This window comes from Trachemys scripta, chromosome 1 (assembly GCF_013100865.1).
Source record: "Trachemys scripta elegans isolate TJP31775 chromosome 1, CAS_Tse_1.0, whole genome shotgun sequence".
Lineage (NCBI taxonomy): Eukaryota > Metazoa > Chordata > Testudines > Emydidae > Trachemys > Trachemys scripta.
In genome coordinates, this window is record NC_048298.1 from 292,015,478 (window position 1) to 292,036,184 (window position 20,707).

Sequence of the window (20,707 nt, forward strand, 5' to 3'; positions counted from 1 at the left end):
TTGCGGAGTAAATCGATTAAAACATTACAGCAGAGTTCCCTGTTTGTCAGTACTATATTTTGCTGTGAGAAAGACACAAGTTCATTTTCTGGGCTTTCACTCATTTCCACTTTAGTGATTGTATTCTATAATTCAATTTATACTTACCAACTGCTTTTCCACTTTCATCTTGTACTGCTGGGCTTCGAGCCGTCTTTGAAGATACTCTGCAGGCCTGACAGAACACAATGACATTCAACTATGGTATTTTTGTTTACAACTTTCAGCAAATTATACTAACATGGAAGCTCCCTATATATACACACTTAGAAATTTGTTTACCAGAAGTTACTTTCTGAATTCTACCTATATTGTGCTAAATGTATAAAGAATGTACTATTGAGTAACCATATATTCACTTGACCTCTGTCCCTTGCCCTCTTCACTACATCAATTATACCAGTCTTCTGAAGCTTGAGAAATAGTATATGAACATGTTATTAAAAACAATACTGTTTTGTAATGCATTCACACAAGAACGAAGAGTTAAAGTTGCATGTTCAATCCTAAATGTTGCATTTTCTAACTTCTGTGTGCCTGTAACACCTTCACTTTGTATTAGCAGGGGTTTTTCATATAATTTCTTTTTCTCTTTTTTTAGTTGCAAAACAGTCAGCAGTCACTTGTAAGTTCCTTGGTCCTCAGTTATTTGGCATCATGCCTTCTGAATGCTACTGTCATTCAAAGAACCAAACTCAACTTAGTTTGTCCTTAACATCCTGAATTTAGCCATCCTTAAGCTAGGTATCCTAAATTCAGTCATCCTTAATTGAGATATCCCCAGCCCTGCCTTCCTTGACCAAAACCTTATGACCCAGCCTACCTTAACTGAAGCTTCCCAAACAAGTCACAATTTAAAGTGCAAACTAGATACAATCAATTTAGGATTGAATAAGGACTGGGAATGGCTGAGCCATTACAAACATTGAATCTATCTCCCCTTGTAAGTATTCTCACACTTCTTATCAAACTGTCTGTACTGGACTATCTTGATTATCACATCAAAAGTTTTTTTTCCTCTTACTTAATTGGCCTCTCAGAGTTGGTAAGACAACTCCCACCTGTTCATGCTCTCTGTATGTGTGTGTGTATATATATATATATATATATATATATATATATATATCCTCAATATATGTTCCACTCTATATGCATCCGAAGAAGTGGGCTGTAGCCCACAAAAGCTTATGCTCTAATAAATTTGTTAGTCTCTAAGGTGCCACAAGTACTCCTGTTCTTTTTAATTTAAATCTGGCATCCCTGAATCCTTAACCTGGTCTACCTTATGCAATGCTTCTTGAACCCCTCCATTTGTGACTAATGGACAGGCAGCCTCAGAAATAGGAGAACGCTTCCAACTGTGGAGCCTGAATGATGAAGGCTGTGAAGTTTATAAACTTACAGGAGAAAGGAACCTTTCTACGGAAGCTATAGTATAAGTCTGCAGGAGGAAATCTCTCTGTGGCCTACCCTAGCCCTAATCTCCAGGCTGGAGAACCGTATTGGTCCTGCTGTGTTTAGAGCCTTCTGAGCATTTGAGGTTGGGGTGGCAGGACAGAGGGGAAGAACAGCCTTTGGCTCTTAAAAACCACATGTCCAGATCACGGTAGTTTTATTTCTCCCACAATATTTGGACTGGGAGCTGCACGGAGATCTAGGACAAGTTTCTACAATGAACAGTTTCAAATGTCATGAAAATACATTCAGAAGTGAATCTTTAGGTTGAATTGGGTAGATAGAAATGGGCATTTCATTTTTTCTTGTTGAATCATGTGTAATACAAGAACCACATCAAAACCTGAGTGGGAAAGGAATCACACGGAATGAGTGACTCTGCTTCTACAGCTCAACATTGCTACATGATCAAAAAATTTGAGGAGTCAAGATATTGGTGATTCTTCAGTAATTAAATTGAGGGAAAGGCTTACCACTCAGGTGAGGGTGGTGCAACTTGTCCTTTCTGTTTATAATACTCCTCGACTCTTTGGTTGATGTGAGAAAGGTCATCTTGTACATAAAGTCTCTTCTGCAAGTTGTCAAGTTTATCATAGTAATGACCATAATGTCCATGTACTCTGGCAGCTTCTGGCCTTTCTGCCATCTTAAATCTGGAGCGCCAATGCTGAAAATACATATAACAGGACGAAATTTCAAAGGTAATGAATGATCATTCTTAACCAAGACATGATAAGCTGGATGCTAGTTTTTATCCTCTGCACTTGTCACATTTTTAAGGCAAGTTCCATTCCCACTCCCCATTCTCAGTTAGGTGATAATACTAACTGTCTACACTATACCCAGGACAACTTCCCCATACCTTTTCACACCTCATCTAGAGGCTTACTGGCTTCCAGAGGCACATTTTTCTTACTGCAGTCCTTTCCTGTCTACCCATTACTTCAACTCCCCTCATTAAGGGGCTCTCCTCATTGTGAGTCAGCCAACAGTTCTTTGTGCCTATAAACTAGATACATTAGAGCCATTGTAATAAATTTTATTCACATTGCTCTGAAGCCCTGAATGAATTCCAGAGATGACTTACTATGACACATTTTATTATGAAAGTTGGATATGAGGCAGCTCTATCTACACCTTTAATTACATTTCAGGAGTTACCCAGGAGCAAGGTGGAACAAAAGGTTTAATTTCTCAGATATCTACAGTTTTGATAGAAAAAGATGCTGATAAGAAAACAACCCAGATGAAAAGAGGGAGAGGGATTTGGACAAAGAAATTGAGAAAGGGGATATACATCTTCAATTTGTATAGCTCAAAGACTAAAAAATATATAAATTACTGTATAAATGGCGTATGACTTCAGTTTAGATCCATCATATTTTTGCTAATAGGGAGGCGGCAGGGAAAGGGAAACATATTTGCACTTGTAGTGCTTTTGTCCAGGAATTAGACAGTTTTGGGAAAAAATTATTAAAAAAGATTAATCTCATGATAAAACATCAGCTTCCTAGAGATCCCTTGACAGGCTTACTTAATGCTCTGGTAAAGGAGCTTCATTGTAAACAATGAATTTTTTTATTATTATTATTAGCAGTTAGACTTTGTATTGAACTTTATTGGAAAAATGTGACACACATCCCTTTCTTCTATGGAATTGTGGAATGGTAAAAGATGGATTGTCCATGTAGCGGAAAAACACAAGTACGTACACAAGAGAAGTGCCAGAAAGAGGATAGGTACTGTACTTAGAAATTGGTCACTTTTTCTAGCGTACTCAGAAGAGGAGGGCTCCTCAACTGGCAAGCCAGACTATTTAGCCAGGTTGTTTGAGTGTTACTAATTCAGGATCAGGTTAATAATGTATTATATAGTTACATAATATGTTAACATTATATTTAGGGCCTTAGCAATTTCACGGTCATAGGATTTTAAAAATCGTAAGTTTCATGATTTCAGCTATTTACATCTGAAAATTCACGGTGTTGTAATTGTAGGGGTCCTGACCCAAAAAGGACTTGTGGGGGGATCGCAAAGATTATGTGGGGGGGAATGCGGTAATGCTACCCTTACTTCTGCGCTGCTGCTGGCGGTGGCGCTGCCTTCAGAGCTGGGCAGTTGGAGAGCGGCAGCTGCTGGCTGGAAGCCCAGCGCTGGAGGCAGAGCTGCCACCAACAGCAGTGCAGAAGTAAGGATGGAATGGTATGCTATTGACACCCTTACTTCTGTGCTGCCGCCTGTAGAGCTGGTCCCTCAGTCAGCAGCCACCACTCTCCAGCCACCCAGCTCTGAAGGCAGTGCAGAAGTAAGGGTGGCCATACTGCATCCCCCCTTAAATAACATTGCAACCCCCCTGCAACTCCCTTTTGGTTCAGAACCTCCAATTTGATAAACACTGATCTCCCCTATTAAATCTGTATAGTATAGGGTAAAAGCACACAGAAGACCAGATTTCACAGTGGGAGACCAGAGTTCAGGGTCCGTGACGCGTTTTTCATTACCGTGAATTTGGTAGGTAATCTTATTGTATTATAACTTTATATATTGTATTATACTGTAACTTTGCCTAAATAAGAAAAACACTGTGCTCCAAATTCTGCTCTCAGTTATGTCAGTGCAAACCTGGAGCAACTTCACTATGTCCATTGAATTGCTCCGGATTTACACCAGTATAACTGAGAGCAGAATTAAGCTTTATATCCTTCAAATGGGAACAGACTCAGTTTGATTGCCTCCACTGCCAAATACTTTGAAATGCACTCCTGCCAATAATCCAAAATAGCAAATTTAAAAAGCAGATTTCTTCCATCTCAACCTGACTACATTTCAGAAAGGAGTAAAGCGCTGTAAGTCTTGTAGGACCAGTACCTGGACAATAGGCTGCTGGACTCTTGAAGGAGGTTTCCATTCATTACTATGTAATAATTCCTGTTTCTTGACAGGTGCCACCATCCTGGATCTTGGAGGACGATGGTCCTGGACTCTCACTTTTTGAAGTTTAGGAACTTATTTAACAATAAAAAATATAATTGTAATGGTAATTATTCCTATTGTTCTTATTACATAATAATTATAAACTGTAATAAAGTGCATATGTTTAATACACACTGAACAGTCTAATAAATATCCCTTTGGCCTTGTCTACACTACAAAGTTTTGTCGACAAAACAGTGACTGTGTATATTGCGATGCAACTTTTGGCAGCAAAAATGTCCTGTTCTGGCGACAAAATAAAACCACCCCAACAAGAGACATAAGGCTCAAAATTTTTGTCGACAAAGTGCCGGTGTAGACACCACACTTGATTTTATCGCTTTATTTGGCCTCCAGGAGATGTCCCACAATGCAGTTTGAACTCCATTGCCCTGCAGCCAGGTAAACAACCATTCACCCCTCCCCCTTAGAAGCCCCGGGAATTTTTGAAATTCCATTTCCTGTTTGCTCGGCATGGAGAGGTTTCATCACATCTTCTCAGGTGACCAGGGCAGGTTATCGCAACAAACGCTTTCCTGCTTGGACCACTGCGGAGCTGCTGGATCTTATACTTAGTCCTGCCATGAGTGCAGGAGACTAGACTAGATGACCTCTCAAAGTCCCTTCCAGTCCTGTGATTCTATGATCTTCTCAGTATATGGGGAGAGGAGGCAGTGCAGTCCCAGCTGCGCTTGAGCCATAGGAATTTGGATACCTACGGACAGATTGCTCAAGGCTTGAGCGAAAAGGGCTATGATTGGGACCCGCTTCAGTGCAGAGTGAAGATAAAGGAGCTGGGGCAGGCATACCATAAGGCAAGGGAGGCAAACTGTCGCTCCGGTGCTGTACCTAAGACCTGCTGGTTCTATTAAGGAGCTGGACGCTATCCTCAATGGCGACCCCACCTACACCACCAAGAGCCCCTTGGACACTATGGTGGGCCTGGAGGCAGTGGAAAGAGGACCTAACCCGGAGGACGAAGTCATTGATGAAGAGGTGGAATTAGATGATGATGTGCAGCTCCCGGCAGGGTCGCCTGGTGGGGGCAGGCAGCCAGGAACTGTTCACCACTCTAGAGGTGTCCAGCCATTCTCAGCAGTTGCTCTCCGGTGAGCAAGAAGCAGGAGAGGAGACGGTTGGTAAGTGGCTGTGGTTTGTGTAGTGCGGACGTGGGTTCAGGGCACAGAAATGTGGGAGGCTGGCTGTGTTTCTGTGTGCTGGACATTTCCCTGTGTAGCTAATCAGTACGGCAGAACAAGGTGTTGATCCATGCTGAGATCTCACAGGAATCTCCAGAGAGATCTCCAGGAAAGTTTCCTGGAGGTACTTGGTAATCCTCTGCCTAAGGTTCCTTGGCAGTGCTGCTTTGTTCCTTCCCCCATTGTAGGAAACTTTCCAGCGCCACTTGGCAATCACTTGTGCAAGGACCAACGCAGCACAAGGCGAGTAGCATAGGGACCAGGGCAGAAGCCACAAGCATGGAGTAGATATACCCTCATTTCCCTGCTTACCCTTAGCAGTGAGATGTCTGCTACAATGACCCCCACCTGTGGAAAAGTGTGGGAGAATTTTATAATTTTTTCCTAGTTGGCTGCACCATAACCCTTGCAGAGTGAGTGCTCTTTTCCCCATGTAGAGCACCACCCCCCAGCCAACACTCACAATGCTCTGGGTGTTCACAGAGATGTGTGCTTGCCAAGAATCAGTGAGAAAGTGATTGTTATGTTACAAAAGGTGTATTTAACTGAAATATTTCAATGTTGTGCGTGAATTTAACAATCATGCTTCTGTGCATTGTTCCTTCTGCTTTAGCAGATGTGGCCTTCAGGAACACCCCACACACACTGGCTGAGCGCCTCCGTCAGATAAGTGCTCAAGACGGAGCAAAGAAGACACGTTCTGGGAGGTACTGCAGTGCTCCAATGCAGAGAAAAGAGAACGCAAGGAGTGGAGGGAAGCCGAAAGGCAGGACAGAAAAGAGAATCAGGAATTTGTTACGGATGCAACTGAGCGGATGATTAAAGTCATGGAGGAGCAAACACAGATACTGAAGTCCTTAATAATGCTGCAGATTAAGCAGATCCATGCTCGCCCTCCCCTGCAGGACATTCAGAGCTCTTTTCCATGCCCAACTCCGCCCGCAGAAGTCCTTTCCGCTTTCCGGGACTTCTCAGTTTCCCTTTCACTCCACCCCCTTGGACAACTTTCATAATTATAGCTGGACCTACACATAGCTGTGAAAGTCTGCCCTTCTCTGGTACCTCCTTTCCCACCGTGTGTGTGTGTGGGGGGGGGGGGTTTCTTGTGAAATAAAAGAAAAGTTTTTGAATGGTAACTCATCTTTATTTGTTTTCTACAAACTGAGATAGCAGGCACTACCAATACATGCACAGGCAGTTTAATCATTTGTTTACTGGAATGTGAGGCCCCAAATGTCACCATTGCTTCCTAGGAAAATTACGTGTAATGTAACATTGCAGCACCAATTACAGAGATATACATTACTGGTTCTCTTTTCAAAAAGTGTTGCCTCAAAATCTCCCTGATTCAAACTGCCCCCCTCTGGGCTCCTCTGATAGCCCTGGTATCTGGCTGCTTAAAATCAGCAGCCAAGCAGTCTGCCTCAACACTCCACTCCTAAGTAAACCTTTCACCCTTAGCTTCACAAAGATTATGCAATGTACAACACGCGGCTATGACCATGGGAATATTATCCTCATTAAGGTCTAATCTGCCATAAAGGCATTGCCAGCGCATCTTTAATCTGCCAAAGGCACATTCCACGGTCATCCAGCACCTACTCAGCCTGTTGTTGACCCGCTCCTTACTGCTGTCCAGGTTTCCCTTGTATAGTTTCATGAGCTACGGCTGTAAGAGGTATGCCGGGTCTCCCAGGATCACTATGGGCATTTCAACATCCCTCACTGTAATCTTCTGGTCTGGAAAGAAAGTCCCCGCTTGTAGCTTTCTATACAGGCCCATGCTCCTGAAGATTTGCGCATCATGCACCTTCCTGGACCACCCCGCGTTGATGTCAGTGAAACGCCCACGGTGATCCACAAGTGCTTGAAACACCATGGAGAAGTACCCCTTCCTTCTGATGTACTCCATCCAATGTGGTCTGGTGCCATCTATGGCCCCTCCACAGTTAGGGAAACCCATTTCTGCAAAGCCGTCCACTATTTCACGCACATTTCCCAGAATCACGGTCCTTCGTAGCAGGAGGCGATTAATTGCCCTGCACACTTGCATTAACCAACGGTCGACTTCCTGACTCCAAACTGATTTACAACCGACTGATAGCAGTCTGGAGTCACCAGCTTCCACACAGCCATTTCCACACGCTTCTCTACCGATAGGGCAGCTCTTATTCTGGTGTCCTTGCGCCGCAGTGCTGGAGCGAGCTCCGCACACAGTTAGGTGGCTATCCTCATCCGAAAGTTCTGTAGCCACTACTATTCATCCCACACCTGCATGATACAATCCCACCATTCAGTGCTTGTTTCCCTAAGCCAAAAGTGACGGTCCGCCCTCTATAGCTGTTCTGTGAATGCCAAAAGCAATCTAAAGTTGCTCCTATCCATATCACACAGCATGTCAGGCAACTGGAAGCCTTCTTCAGTTAGGAACTTTGCGATTAACTGCACTGCCATCCACGATGTCTTAATGATAGTTATCCGAGCATAGGAAAGCAGTGCAGGACCCATCCCTTCTCACAAAGATTCCAAGGTTCACAGCAAAGAAGGGCCATTAAAAAATGATGTGAAATAAAGCCGGAAGCCCATGAATGCTGGGACAAAAAGCAATGTATTACAGGACATTGAGCCCGGTCCCAAGATGCACTGCGATCCACTCCACCTTCCCACAACACCTAGCGACAGAAGGTGTCGAGCTGGACTGTGGGATTGGTACCCACAGTGCATTGCTCACACTGTCAATGATAGTGCCCCAATTGTGGACTCGCTCTGCCAACAGAGGGAGCGAGTGTGAACATGACTGACCAATTTCTATTATGCCGATTTTTGAGTGTTGGCATCACTTTTGTCAACAAAACTTTGTAGTGTGGACAAGGCCTTTATATTCCACTTTAACTAGATTAATAATACTATACACCTCACCTCATGCCTTACATCCAAAGAGTCCAAAGCTTTTTGAAAGCATTAATTAATTAAGATTCAGAACACTCTTGTGAGGTAGGTATCCTTTCACTCATTTTACAGATAAGTAAACTGAAGCACAGAGAGATTTGTTCAAGGTTACACAGAGATTCAGTGCTAGACTCAAGAATAGAACATAGTAGCTTTGAAGTCCAGGGCCAGATTTCAATGCAGTTAGCCCCCTAACCTGCTTAGGCACTTCTGTAAATCCCACTAGGTGCCTAGCTGCACCGGTAGACCCCCCAAATACCTTTGTAAATCTGGCCCTCAGTCATGTCCTCTAACCATCAGACAACACTTCACCATAGTTCTTCAGAACTGTAAGAAAAAAGAGCTGCAAAATGAGAAATTTAATTTATCCATGCCCCGGGTAAATGAGGAGGGCTGTAAGCCACTCCAATTTGAGTCTCACAGTCAGTGCTATTGCAAAGACCTCAACACTAATGAATAGAGGTGGTGCCCTTGTGAGAAGGAAGTAGACTGTTAGTATAGTCCTAAGTTTCTCCTGAGTACGGACTGTCAACTGCAAAGAGTATCATGACTGGGGGATTTATTGCAGCTAGGACCCAAGCTTATGGATAAAATTTTCAAAAGTGCTTCTGTGACTTAGTAGCCAAGTCCCTTTTTCAAAAATAACTTAGGCACCAAGGAGCATCAATCTAATTGAAAGTCAGTGATACATATGCTCCTCAGTGCCTAAGTCCCATTGGAACATGGGACTTGGCTCCTAAGTCACTCTGGAACATCTGAAAATGTTACCCACAATTCCTAGAAGTTAAAAAACAAATGAAAAAGGAACCAATCATATCTATGCCTGTAAATTTGTTTTAACTAACTTCTGTTCTTCTATAAGCAACATTGTGGAGTGTTTGTGATACAGGGGAGTCGCATCTTACACGTGGGTTTGGTTCTGAAGTCAGCGCGTAAGGCAAAAATTGCGTATAGTCAAACGCTCATTGAGTGGAATGGCGGGCAGAATTGCCCGCACTACACGTACAGTATTTAAATTGTTATTTTTCTCTTCTTTTTTTTTTTTTGCCGACCGCGTATAGTTAAAATCGCATAAGTTAAATGCGCCTATGATGTGACTCCACTGTATACTGAAGAATACAGAACACAGATCGGGTATGTATACCTGACTTACCAGTGGGTGTCAATTACAAATGCAACATTGTTGTCTTTCACATTTTGATCTAATTTATTATGTTATTTTGCAAAATGCTGTCAGCTGACAAAATAATACAATTACCTGTCATGTTACTATTGAGATGTCTATGACTTTCAGCTCTGATTTAAATTGTATTTGTGCCACAAGTACAAATGAGATTATTATTTATTCTTACAGCACATAAACGTGTGTTCAGTGCTTTGCACAGTACATAGCAACACAATGACCCAGCCCAGATAAGCTTAAAATCTAATGATAGATGCAATGGATGAGTTGAGGAAGAACAAGGATACAGCAATAAGTGTTTGTGTTCAGTTAGTTTAGGTACGTGCACTTAATAGTCCAAAGGTAGGTTTGGTTTTTTAAATAATTATTATTATTGACTTTTCTTGTGGGTGGTGAGGAAGGAGTGCTCCTTAAAGGGCATTTGTTCGTATGACAAAATCACTGTGTAACGTAAAACAAATAGTGGTCTGTGCCCCAGAAAAGTGCAGCACTGCAATAGCATATGTTTTGCAGGATAGGACTGGGGTACCTTGGCAGAGCCAAGCAAAGACACTTGTTCCAACAATGGCCTTGAACTATAGGTAGCTGCAAGTTATAGCAGTCCCTCGGTTTTGTAAATTATATTAAGTTTAACCACAAAAGTTATTTTAAACCATGGGTTCAGCACATCCCCATGGCAACTTCCACTTCCACTGAGCTTTTATGGTGACCTGGATTTCAATGGAAGTTGCCTTTCGCTAGTGGAATACCTGGATAGGGCAGTGATGTAAACAATGCTTGTCCTCCCTCCAGGGTGGAGTGCCTCTGCTGGTGAAGTTCTCCGCCCCTACATTAGCGATGCTAAATCAAACCCTTGATTTGCAAGTCACATTAAAAACTGCTGAAAAAGGTAAGTCCATCCAGTAATTATCACACATCTTCACTTCTGGATAGTACCAAGATTAGTTTAGAACCAACATTAATTAATAATAACGTATGTATTTTATTATTATTCTGTCATAAAACAAGACTTACCCTGCACCAACTTGGCTGCAGACTGTGCTGCTGGTCTTTTTTTATGTATAACAGTGTGGCTGAATTCTTCCTGCATTACCTATAAGCAAAAAGTATCTGTTACAACTGTCTGTGCTGCACCTTGTTTAATAGATTCATAGATTTCAAGGCCAGAAGGTACTATTTGTGATCATCTAGTCCGATCTTCTGTATAACATAGGCCACAGAACTTCCCCAAAATAACTCCTAGAGCAGTGGTTCTCAAGCAGGGGTCTGGGGCCCTCTGGGGGACTGCAAGCAGGTTTCAGGGGGGCCGCCAAGCAAGGCCATTAAACTCAATGGGGCCCAGGGCAGAAAGCCAAAGTCCCACTGCATGGGGCTGAAGCTCGGGGCCCTGAGCCCTGCCACCTGGGGTTGAAGCTGAAGCCTGAGCAACTTAGCTTCACAGGGGGCTCTTGTGGCATGGGGCCCCAGGCATTGCCCTGCTTGCTACCCCCTAATGCTGGTCCTGGCTTTTATATGCAGAAAACCAGTTGTTGTGGCACAGGTGGGCCGTGGAGTTTTTATAGCATGTGGGGGGGGGGGGAGCTCAGCAAGAAAAAGGTTGAGAACTCCTATCCTAGAGCATATCTTTTAGAAAAACAACCAATCAATTTAAAAATTGTCAGTGACGGAGAATCCACCATGACCCTGTGTAAGTTGTTCCAATGGTTAATTACTCTGCTGTTAACAAATTTACACCTTATTTCCCATCAGAATTTGTCTCACTTCAACATCCAGCCACTGAATTGAGCTATACCTTTCTCTGCTAGATTGAAGAACCCATTATTAAATATTTGTTTCCCATGACCTTCTCTTTGTTAAGCAAAATAGACAGACTCATGGAGATATATCACTATCAGGCAGGCTTTCTAGTCCTTTGACATTCTCATAGCTCTTCTCTGAACCCTCTCCGATTTACCGACATCCTTCTTGAACTGTGGGCACCAGAACTGGACACAGTATTCCATTAGAGGTGCCAAATACAGAGGTAAAATAACCTCTCTACTTCTATTAAAGATTCCTCTGTTTATACATCCAATGATGGCCTTAGACCTTTTGGCCAAGCATCGCTCTGGGAACTCAGTATTCAGCTGATTATCCACCACAACCCCCAAATCTTTTTCAAGGTCATTATTTCCCATGACAGAATTTCCCATGGTGTAAGTACAGGCTATTTCTTTGTTCCTAGATGTATACTTTTACATTTAGCGATATTAAAATGCATACTGTGTGTTTGTGTCCCGCTTACCAGCGATCTAGATTGCTCTGCATCAGTGATATGTCCTCTGCTTTTTTTACCACACCCCCCAATTTTTGTGTCATCTGCAAACTTTATCAGTGACGATTGTGTGTTTTCTTCCAAGTCATTAATAAAAATATTTAACAGGGCCAAGAACCAATCTCTATGGGACTCACCCCACCAGAAACACCCATTTGCTGATGATTCCCCATTTACAATTACATTTTGAAACCTATCAGTTAGCTAGCTTTTAATTCATTTAATGTGTAGTTTTTTAATCAAGATGTCATGCGGTACCAAGTCAAATGCCTTGCAGGAGTCTAAGCATATTATGTCAATACTATTACCTTTATCAACCAAACCTATAGACTAATCAAAAAAGAATAAGGATGCGTCAAAGTGCAGGCAGCAGCACAAGAAACTCACCTCAGGGGGCAAGTAGTTGGTGATGCGCTTCTCCAAGAAGGACTTCTTTAATATGGAATTGATAGATGGTCGATCTCTTGGAGATATTTTAAACAGCTGGGAAATTAAAATCCTCAGGTCATAGGAATACTTTGGAGACACTGGGATAAAATGTCCTCTGCAGATCTTCAGCACCAGCTGGTGTAAACTGTTGCCTTCAAACTGAACAATAAAATATATCAAACAATAGTAATTACTGCCATTTGATATAGGAGGTAATGACTGCACACTGCCATTTAAAATCACTAAGCAAGATCACGGCAGCAAGAAGGGAGGGTACTTGGCACTTTTCTCAGTTCCGTTCCCATGCCAGCCTTTCTGCCCCCTCAATCAATACTGCTCTGTGTGACATCTCCATGGTTTTATAGGCAGAGTGGGAGCTTAGTTTCTGCTGCTTCCACAAAGCTGGTCCTCTCCAGTCACTCTGATCAGCCTCTACTCTACTCTCTATTCCACACAAAGCTCAAGAGCGGAGCACCAATCAAAGGAATGCTCCTGGCTGTAATACGTTGTGTCTAGTTTCTTCTTGCATTAAAATGCTTCCATATCAAATCAAAGTTTTTGGAAAATGTTTCCAAGGACTCTACATTAATTTGGATTTCAAAATCTGCAATAAATTAGATCAATATTTTCAAACTTGGGCATCTAAAGTTAGGCACTTAAAGCCATATTTAAGCACCCAAGTTTGGCTTTAGTTCTTCCTTTAGTATATCTTCATACGTAAATTCCCACTGCAGTTTCATTTGGACAAGATATTCTTCTTCATTTCCTGACACTTACACAGTGTCGCTGTGCTCTGTTAAATAGTAGCCATGTTCCATTCCAAAGACAGATGGATTTTAATGGTGGTTGATTCTTATCCATAAAAGTTAGTAAAATGCCTTGGGATCCTCTAGGAAATAAAAATAGCAGTGCTATGTGGAAGAATACAGTGTTTGTCTGTGTGTACACTTCACTTTGTTTCAATATGTCCAAAACAGACTTCATGTGAGAAATTAAAGTGAAAGAATTGAGGAACTCCATTAAATTGCAAATGTTTCCTTCCAGCAGCTGTCTTTGAAATACTCTCATTGCAACAATTTTCTGCCCTATTCAATCTTTTTTTGAAATAATATGATATTAGTCAGATTGTGAATATACTTACCGGGTGCTTTAAAGTGCACAGCTCATAGAGGACACAGCCAAGAGACCAAATATCTCTGTGGATGAAAGCCATTCAAATGTCAGGAGAACGCCTCTAACATTTTCATAAGTATAGTACAATCCGCTCACCTCAGCATTCAAACTACTTGAAGATACTTCACCAAAAGTTAATATTAATGTAATTTGTAGAGAAATTTGTGCCAAATCTAACCTGGAAAAGACAGTTACCTTTTCCGTAACTGGTGTTCTTCGAGATGTGTTGCTCATGTCCATTCCACAATAGGTGTGCGTGCTCGCCACGTGCACCAGTGCCGGAAGTTTTTCCCCTAGCAGTACCCGTAGGGGAGCACCCCTAGCAACGCCTGGAGTGGCGCCTCTATGGCACGGTATAAGGGGCGCTGCGCGCTTCCCCCACGCTCAGTTCCTTCTTGCCAGACAACTCCGACAGAGGGGAAGGAGGGTGGGATGTGGAATGTACATGAGCAACACATCTCGAAGAACACCAGTTACAGGAAAGGTAACTGTCTTTTCTTCGAGTGATTGCTCATGAGCATTCCACAATAGGTGATTCCAAGCTATATCTGTTGGAGGTGGGTAGGAGTTCACAGTCTCTCGGGACGGAGTACAGCCCTGCCGAACCCGGCGTCCTCCCTGGTTTGGGAGACGATCACATAATTCGAGATGAACGTGTGAACCGAAGACCATGTGGCAGCCCTACAAACGTCCTGAATGGGAACATGGGCTAAAAAGCCTGCCGGCAAGGCCTGCACCCTAGTCGAGTGTGCCCTCACAATCAGCAGCGGGGGGACTCCTGCCAGGTCGTAACAGGTACAAATACACGAGGCGATCCAGTTGGAGAGCCGCTGAGTGGAGATCAGCCAACCTCTCATGCATTCAGCCGAGGCGATGAACAGCTGCGAGGATTTCCTGAACGGCTTCGTACGTTCCAGGTAAAAGGCCAAAGCCCATCTCAGATCCAGCATGTGGAGGCGCTTCTCACTGCACGCATGGGGCTTGGGACAGAGCACTGGTAGGAAGATGTCCAGACCCATGTGGTAGGTGGAGACCACCTTGGGGAGGAACGAAGGATGCGGTCGGAGCTGGACCTTATCCTTGTGGAACACCGTGTACGGGGGCTCGGAGGTCAGGGCCCTGAGCTCCGAGACCCGTCGAGCTGACGTGATCGCCACCAGGAAGGCTACCTTCCACGAGAGCTGCGACCAGGAGCATGTAGCTAGCGGCTCAAACGGGGGACCCGTCAACCAGGCCAGCACCAAGTTCAGGTCCCACTGTGGGACTGAGGGCCTAACATACAGGAAAAGACGATCCAATCCCTTGAGGAATCTGCCAGTCATAGCATGGGAGAATACCGTGTGGCCTTGCACCGGTTGGTGAAAGGCTGATATGGCTGCCAAGTGCACCTTGACAGACGAGGGCGCTAGGCCCTGGGCTCTAAGGTGAAGGAGATAGTCTAAAATGAGCTGGATCGGAGCCACCACGGGCGAATCGCCCCAATCTGCTGCCCACTGGGAAAACCGAGACCACTTCGCCAAGTAGGCCTGACGTGTGGAGGGCCATCTGCTTTCCTGGAGGATGCGCTGAACCCCTTCCGAGCACGTCTGTTCCTCCCAGCCTAACCACTGAGCAGCCATGCTGTGAGGTGGAGTGCCGCGAGGTTGGGGTGGAGGAGGCGGCCCTAGTCCTGAGAGAGCAGGTCCAGGCGGGATGGTAATGGCCACGTCGGGGCGACTGCCAGGCTTGTGAGAGTCCAGTACCAATGTTGCCTGGGCCGTGCCGGGGCCAGGCAGGAGCACCTGGGCCCTGTCCGTTTTTATCTTCTCCAAGACCTTGCCGATCAGTGGGAATGGGGGGAAGGCATAGAGAAGCTGGCCCAACCAGGACAGGGGGAAGGCATCGGAGATGGCACCCACGCCCAACCCCTCCCTGGAGCAGAAGCGGAGACGCCGGTGGCTCTGCCGTGTCAAGAACAGGTCCACCTGGGGAGTGCCCCACTCTTGGAAAATCCTGTGCACCACCTCTGGGTGTAGTGACCACTCGCACTGAGAGGAGAAGTCTCGGCTCAGGCGATCCACCTGCGATTTCCGGGTGCCTGGTAAGTGGTGGGCTTGTAGGCAAATATCGTGGGCTATACAGAAGTCCCACAGCCTGAGGGCTTCCTGGCAGAGGGCAGAGGAGCGGGCCCCATCTTGCCTGTTGATATAAAACATCGAGGCCGTGTTGTCCATGAGAACCTGACCACTCTGCCTTCCAACTGCGAGCCACACATGCCAGACGGACCGCCCTGAGCTCCTTGACGTTTATATGCAGGGCAAGGTCCTGCGCGGACCACAGACCTTGGGTCTGAACGTTCCCTACATGGTCTCCCCACCCCAGGTCATAGACGTCGGACACCAGCTCCACTGATGGGGGCCTGCCCCTGAACGGGACCCCATGGAGCATGTTCCCTGGGGAGGACCACCATTATAGGGAGGCAATCACAGGTTCGGGCACAGTGAGGACGTTGTCCATCCTGTCTCTGGACTGGGAGAACACCAAGGCCAACCAGAGCTAGAGGGTCCTCATCCTGAGTCTGGCGTGGCGAACCACATATGTGCACACCGACATGTGACCCAGGAGTTGGAAGCACTCCCTGGCTGTGGTCACGGGAAACCTTGTGACTGTGTCAATGAGCCCTTTAGGGTCTCAAATCTGTCCGGTGGGAGGGAGACCCTGGCTGATGTCGCGTCCAGGACTGCCCCAATAAACTCTATGCACTGCACTGGGACTAACATGGACTTGGTGTCGTTTACCAACAGGACCAGAGCGGTGCACGTGGACAGGAGGAGCGCCACATGATCCCACACCGGCGACCTGGAGCTGCCCTTGACCAGCCAGTCATCAAGGTAGGGGAAGATCTGGACCCCACGATGTCTGAGGTAGGCTGCTACCCCAGACAAGCACTTTGTGAATACCCTGGGAGCAGTGGATAGGCCAAACTGGAGGACTGTAAATAGGTAGTGCTCCTGCCCAACCATGAAACGGAGGAAACGTCTGTGCCCCTCGAATATATGAATCTGGAAGTATGCGTCCTGCAGATCGAGGGCGGCGCACCAGTCCCTGGGATCCAGGGAGGAGATGATGGAGGCCAGAGAGATCATGCGAAACTTGAGCTTTACCATGTACTGGTTCAGGCCTCGCAGGTCCTGGGTGGGCCTGAGCCCCCTTTTGGCCTTCGGGATAAGGAAGTAGCGGGAGTAGAAACCCTTGTGTCTGAACTCCGCTGGCACCACTTCCACCGCTCCTAGGCCAAGGAGTCGCCCCACCTCCTGCTCTAGCAGAGCCTCCTGAGAGGGATCCCCCAGGGGGGACGGAGGGTGGTTGGTGGGGTAGAGGTAAACTGGAGGATGTAGCCACGGGAGACGGTCAGCCACAACCACCCCGGGAGAAAGCACACAACCGGTTGGAGAAGGGTGGATCCCTGGTATGAACTGGTAAGTCGCCCCCGGGTGTCCCGTCAAAACTGACGTTTTCCCACCTGTCTGCCCTTGGTTGGGGGGCAGACCGGGACTGCCTCTGCGGGCATTTCTTATAGTCCCTGGACTTTTTATACGGGGGCTCATTTTTAGAGTGGGTGGCCTGTGTGGGAGCATGCTGCGGCTTAAACTTGGTCTTAAGTGTTGTGCGGGAATCTTTCAGGCCGTGCAATGTCACGTCCGTCTGTTCCGCAAACAGGGCCTTGCCATCGAACAGAAGGTCCTGCAAGGAGTTCTGCACCTCAATGGACAACCCAGACAGCAAGAGCCACGATGCTCTCCTCATGGACACAGCGGAGGCCATAGACCGTGCAGGCATATCTGCGGTATCCGATGCTGCCTGAAGGGTCGCCCTGACAGCCGCTGTACCCTCCTCCACCAGAGCCTTGAACTCCTTCTTGTCATGCTCCTGGAGGGAGTCCTCGAATTTGGGCAGAGAGCCCCACAAATTGAACTCATACCTCCACAGGACGGCTTGATGGTTTGCCACCCTTAACTGGAAACTTGAGGACGAATAAACCTTTCTCCTGAATAGGTCCAGCCTCCTTGAGTCTATTTTTCTGAGTAGGGGCCAGTTCGCCCTACCTCTCTCTGTGGTTGACCGATTCGACCACCAGGGAAGTGGGGGCAGGGTGGGTGTACAGGTATTCATGCCCTTTGGCAGGCACAAAGTAATTCCATTCTGCCCTCTTAGAGATGGGGGGCAAGGAAGCCGGGGTTTGCCACAAGGCATTTGAAATCTTTGCCACCCCTTTGTGGAGTGGGAGAACCACCCTGCCCGGTGCCAAGGCTGAGAGGACGTTGAAGAGGGAGTCCGAGGGTTCCTCTACCTCCTTGGCTTGAAGATTGAGGCTTGATGCCACCCTTTTCAACAGTTCCTAGTGGGCCTTAGAGTCCTCCTGCGGAACAGGTGGAGGAGGGGCCGTAATCGCCTCATCGGGGAGGATGAGGATGGGGGTGCGGTACTCTGCGTACCCACCAGTGCCGGAGGTCCCACCACTTGGTCACCCTCCAGGCATGGAACCAGAGATGAATGCCCCACCGACTCCTTCCTGGGAGGCTGAGATAGGGAGGCTGATGGTCTCTCCGAGGCCCCAGCCACGGAGCGAGCCACCACCGGGGGCTGTGTCAGGGGGCAGGGGGCCATTGGTATCATGGTGCTGGCCAAGGAGCCTGGTGCCACTGCACCTGCTGTGGCACTGATGGAGCAGGCTGTTCAGCCTGACTAGCCTGTCCCATCGACTGACGACTACAAAGGGAGGCCAGGCTGGCGTACGACCTGCCACTGTCCCGGGACTGGGAGGAGCGGTGGCATCAGGACCAGTGCCGACCACGAGACCGTGATCCTGGCGTGGAGGAGCAGGAGTACCTCTGGTAGCAGCTGCTCTGTGAAGGGCTCCGTGACGGGGAGGTGCCGGCGATCGACACCTAGGACTGTGGGAGCGGTGCCACGGCGGGGTCCTGGAGCGAGACTAAGAACGGGAACGGCATTGATGCCCGTACCACGATGGGCTACGATAGCCTCTCGGCGACGAGGACCTCCAGTGCCGTCTGTCCCGGTCTCAACAGGGCACACTCTTCTCACGAGCTCTACGGTCCCTCGATGTGGAGCAGTGCCTGGAACCCCTGCCAGTTGGTACCCAGCCAGACAATCTGGGGGGGGGGTCGATGGGAACTGGCACAGACTGCGCACGGGGTGGTCGCTGAGTGGCGAATGGCGTCGGGAACATTCCCTAGACTGCAAACGGTACCGATCAGGCAGCGATTGTGGAGATCCAAGCGGTGGCTTGCCTCTGGACCACGGAGCCAACAGTGGTGGTGCCCCTGGTACCGGCAGAGACCTAACGTCCCGGGCTGCTTGCAGGGCCTCCAGCGTGGAGGGCACCCGGATGTCCAGGGAGGTCGGCGCAGAGTGAGCCGGGCTGCTCTGCTCAACCTGAGTAAGAGGCCTGGAGGCCAATGGGGATCAAGAACTGCCCAACATGGGTCTAGTCTCTCCCCGGGTCTTGCTCCGGTGTCTCAGCGAAAAAGACCTCTTCTTAGCCTTTTTGGTGTGTCCCGCAGACGGGGAGCGGTGCCAGCTGGTGGAAGGCACCGAAGGGTCACTGCGCACCGACACTGTGGTACTCGGTGCCAACTCGGAACGGCGCACCGGAGTCAGGGTCAACACCAACTCCATCAGAATGGCTTAGAGCCGAATGTCCCTCTCCTTCTTGGTCCAAGGCTTGAAGGATCTGCAAATCTTGCAGTGATTGCTGAGCTGGTTTTCCCCCGACAGTGTAAACAGTCCACATGCGGATCACTCACTGGCATCAGCTGCCTGCAAGTGTCGCACGACTTAAAGCCCGGGACCGGGGCATGCCCCGACCCGGGCATACTAAACTAACACTAAACTAAACTAAACTACTTTAACTACAGGTACTACTAACTATGAATGAACAAGAGTTCAAGAGGGAAGCTGCAGCCACGCTAGAGCAGAGCAGTTCCGACTACCTTCACTGGTGGCAAGAAGGAACTGAGGGTGGGGGGAGCGCACAGCACCCCTTATACCGTGCCATGGCGGCGCCACTCCAGGGGTCGCTAGGGGCGCTCCCCTACAGGTACTGCTAGGGAAAAACTTTCGGCACCAGTGCACATGGCGAGCACGAACACCTATTGTGGAATGCACATGAGCAATCGCTCGAAGAAGAATTAATTTTTCTGGTTTCTGAAGTACATAACAGGGTGCCTTTCTTAAAAAAAATTATTTATACACCATGCACGATGATGGTGCAGTATAAATAATAATTACAATCATACTACTACTTTATTACCTTCAAGTGTCCTGACCAAGAGTAGAACTGATGGGCTAGTGTCAACAGTTTGCACGTGTAGTAGTGTAAAATTGTTTTTGAAGAACATTACTTTGGAGATGCAATAAAGATGGTCAGCATTCACTGCAGTCGTTCTTTCTGCCTATCATGTTTGCCTGCCTGACAGTATAAATATAAACAACTGCCTCTTCATTTTCAGTGGTACTTGTAGCTGTAGTACAGATCCCTGACAGATCCCTTCACTGGATACAGACTGAGCTGATCAGGTTTAGAATCCATGGAGAGTTAGGTGAATCTGGGAATGGAGATCCACACAGAGGCGGTTGCAGAGCTGATCTGTGGCCACACAGCTCTATCCCCAGAGGTAGAGCCCTTTACTCTATATATTTCTCTATATCACATCCAGCATTGTAATAACTGAATACCTTAGACTTTCCCGTCTTATTGTCATAGATGGCAGCCCTGTCACTGGGGTATGATGCCACAAGCAGGGATGTTCCTGCACAGGGAAGGGGTAGGCTATCTCTGGCTGACTGACAGCCAAGGAGACTGCAAGGAAGATGAGCAGTCTGAGGAGTCCCCTGAGAGCTTTGAAATTGAGGTATCTGTCTGGAATCAAGGCTCTTCTGGTCTGAAGTCAAGCTTCCCACACAGAATAGGAGTACATAGCCCTCCATAAC

General features: G+C 47.0%; 1 protein-coding gene across 1 annotated transcript in view; it reads right to left on the reverse strand.

The window, feature by feature from the left end:
- NEK5 (NIMA related kinase 5) overlaps positions 1–20,707 on the reverse strand; it is a 49,250-nt gene that overhangs the window by 16,400 nt on the left and 12,143 nt on the right. Inside the window, exons 8-13 of the mRNA XM_034758545.1 lie at positions 13,683–13,737; positions 12,500–12,700; positions 10,813–10,891; positions 4,363–4,499; positions 1,968–2,161; positions 148–214 (exon numbers count right to left, since the gene is read on the reverse strand). Of these exons, the coding sequence (XP_034614436.1) occupies positions 148–214; positions 1,968–2,161; positions 4,363–4,499; positions 10,813–10,891; positions 12,500–12,700; positions 13,683–13,737 (733 nt within the window). The remainder of the gene's footprint in view (positions 1–147; positions 215–1,967; positions 2,162–4,362; positions 4,500–10,812; positions 10,892–12,499; positions 12,701–13,682; positions 13,738–20,707) is intronic.